The sequence below is a fragment of the Tribolium madens genome, unplaced genomic scaffold, assembly GCF_015345945.1.
Source record: "Tribolium madens isolate multiple individuals breed KSU strain unplaced genomic scaffold, Tmad_KSU_1.1 Scaffold_62;HRSCAF=177, whole genome shotgun sequence".
NCBI lineage: Eukaryota > Metazoa > Arthropoda > Insecta > Coleoptera > Tenebrionidae > Tribolium > Tribolium madens.
The window spans coordinates 1-2,003 of record NW_025401031.1 but is presented as its reverse complement, the minus strand read 5'-3'; the positions used below and the strand labels follow the sequence as shown (position 1 = coordinate 2,003).

General features: G+C 34.8%; 1 protein-coding gene across 1 annotated transcript; it reads right to left on the bottom strand.

Annotated features, from left to right (window-relative positions):
* Window positions 1-962: 962 nt before the first annotated feature.
* On the bottom strand, window positions 963-1,934 carry LOC123008376 (the record flags this gene model as incomplete). The annotated part of the gene is made up of 1 exon (XM_044404147.1): window positions 963-1,934. A coding segment is annotated over one exon (972 nt), but the record flags the coding sequence as incomplete, so codon positions are not given.
* Between the last annotated feature and the right edge of the window lie 69 nt (window positions 1,935-2,003).

Sequence of the window (2,003 nt, the reverse complement as noted above, 5' to 3'; positions counted from 1 at the left end):
AGAAGATTATGATCGTTGAAGGCATTGTTAAAGAGTGGTGTGTGACAATCAAATGTCAATTTCAATAATTAAAAAGAAATAAAATTAGATTTATTTGATGTTGTGCATAATGTATAAGATTTTTTTGATTAAAAAATTAGAAATTCTAAGCAACTATCACTTTTACTACTCAACTAAATTAAAAAAATAAATATATTACCAATATTTTGTTATGAATTTGCTGTAATTAGTAGCACGCAATTTTTTTTTTCTTCAAACCGTGTAATAATTGTGAAAAAAACAAAAACCCGTATTTTGTTAAAGCATTAATTCTAAAACCGTAAAAAATTTAGTAAAAATAAATTTTTTGTTTTAAAATTTAAAAAAAAACAACGTATAGAAAACCCCCAAAAACATTTTTTGTTAAAGGTGTTTATATGGTAAAAAACAAATAAAACAGTTTGTAGTTTAATGTTTTTTATTTTTTTTGAAACAAGAGTCAAGTTTTGCAACCCATCTACAATAAACAATTTCACAAAAAAATGCAATCAAAGCAGAAAAACACCCAATCCCCCAGATATAAAAAATCAATTTTAAACTGTCAAAATCAAGTTCATTGCTAGTTTCCCCCTCTTCGAGTACCCCAGTAAATCGTGTTTTTAAAATATCCCTTTCCCACTTTTGTATAATCCCAGATTCAAGAATTCGGTTGACTAAAGTCTTAATTCTGTGATAAAATTGCAATCCTTTTCTTGTCATGATAGTAAGAGGAAATGTTACTATAATATTATCGAAACAATAAATCAGGGGGTCATTTTTTGAGGTCTTGTTACTGTTTAAAATGAATTCGGTGAAAAGTTTTGGGGTACAAGTGGCAACATTTCGGTTAAATGCCACTAAATCGAGACATTTGTGCATATTTTGACAATTTTTCCAGTTTTTCAAGATGGCGGCGTTGGTACGACTTGTGGTACTACTAGTACCATCACTATTAAAGTACCTCGTGTTTGTTTTAAGTCCATAAATATCCAAACCACGGGCTAGGATTTCGTCAATGGTACTGATTTCCTGTTTGGTACTACTATTAGCCAATGCACTGACTAGTAACGTCTGATAGGCTGTAACCACATAGAAACTATAAATAATCAACATGGCGATGAAAAACCTAACTTTGGTACTTCTAGGTTGCAAACTAACCGACAAACCTAGTAAAATCTGGTACGTTTCAACGGCACACGTGTCAATTTTTTGATAATGGGTGTAATCATGACGACTCACCAACCATGACATTATGGTAACCATAAGGTAAAAAACAAAGGTCAATACCAACGCTCCAAAACCCATAATCCCGGCCAAACTTTCCAATTTCGAGTTAAGTGTCTTAAATGGAACACAAAAAATTAACTTCTCGTAGTGGTGGTACAAAACATCGTCAAAAAAAAGGGATCGTTTCATGTTTTTAGCATAAGCACCAATAGCAATATCGTCGATTTCTTGGTACAAATACTTTAAATTTCCAGTGATGGTACCATTATCATAAACATTGCCCCAATTATCTGGTACTTGGTCATGGTGGTACAACATGCGGACGTTTGCAAATTCGGCGACCAAGTCAAGGAGACTGATTTCAATACCACGGGAACCACGTGGGGGACCACTCCGGGAACCATTTGGTATGTTTATAACAAATGGTGGCCATTGGACCATGCGTACTCTGATGGTACATTGATTGAACCGGTTGGGGATTTTAGGGGGGTACCAATTGACTTTGGTACTCCGACCAAAAGAACAAGAGTCGATTAATTTAATTTGACTGAAGTTGGTACCACAGTTACCATCACTGTAGGGGAACCACGTATAGGCATTGAAGACAGTTGGGTTCTCATGGTCAGGCAGGAGAACCACTCCATTGACCACATGGACCCCCCACAACTTTTTCACAATCCCACTTGCGACTTTTCGGGGTTTTTCAAAGGTTGTAAGTGTGATTACCAAAAATTTGGCCCAAGGGTTCCAATTTTGGT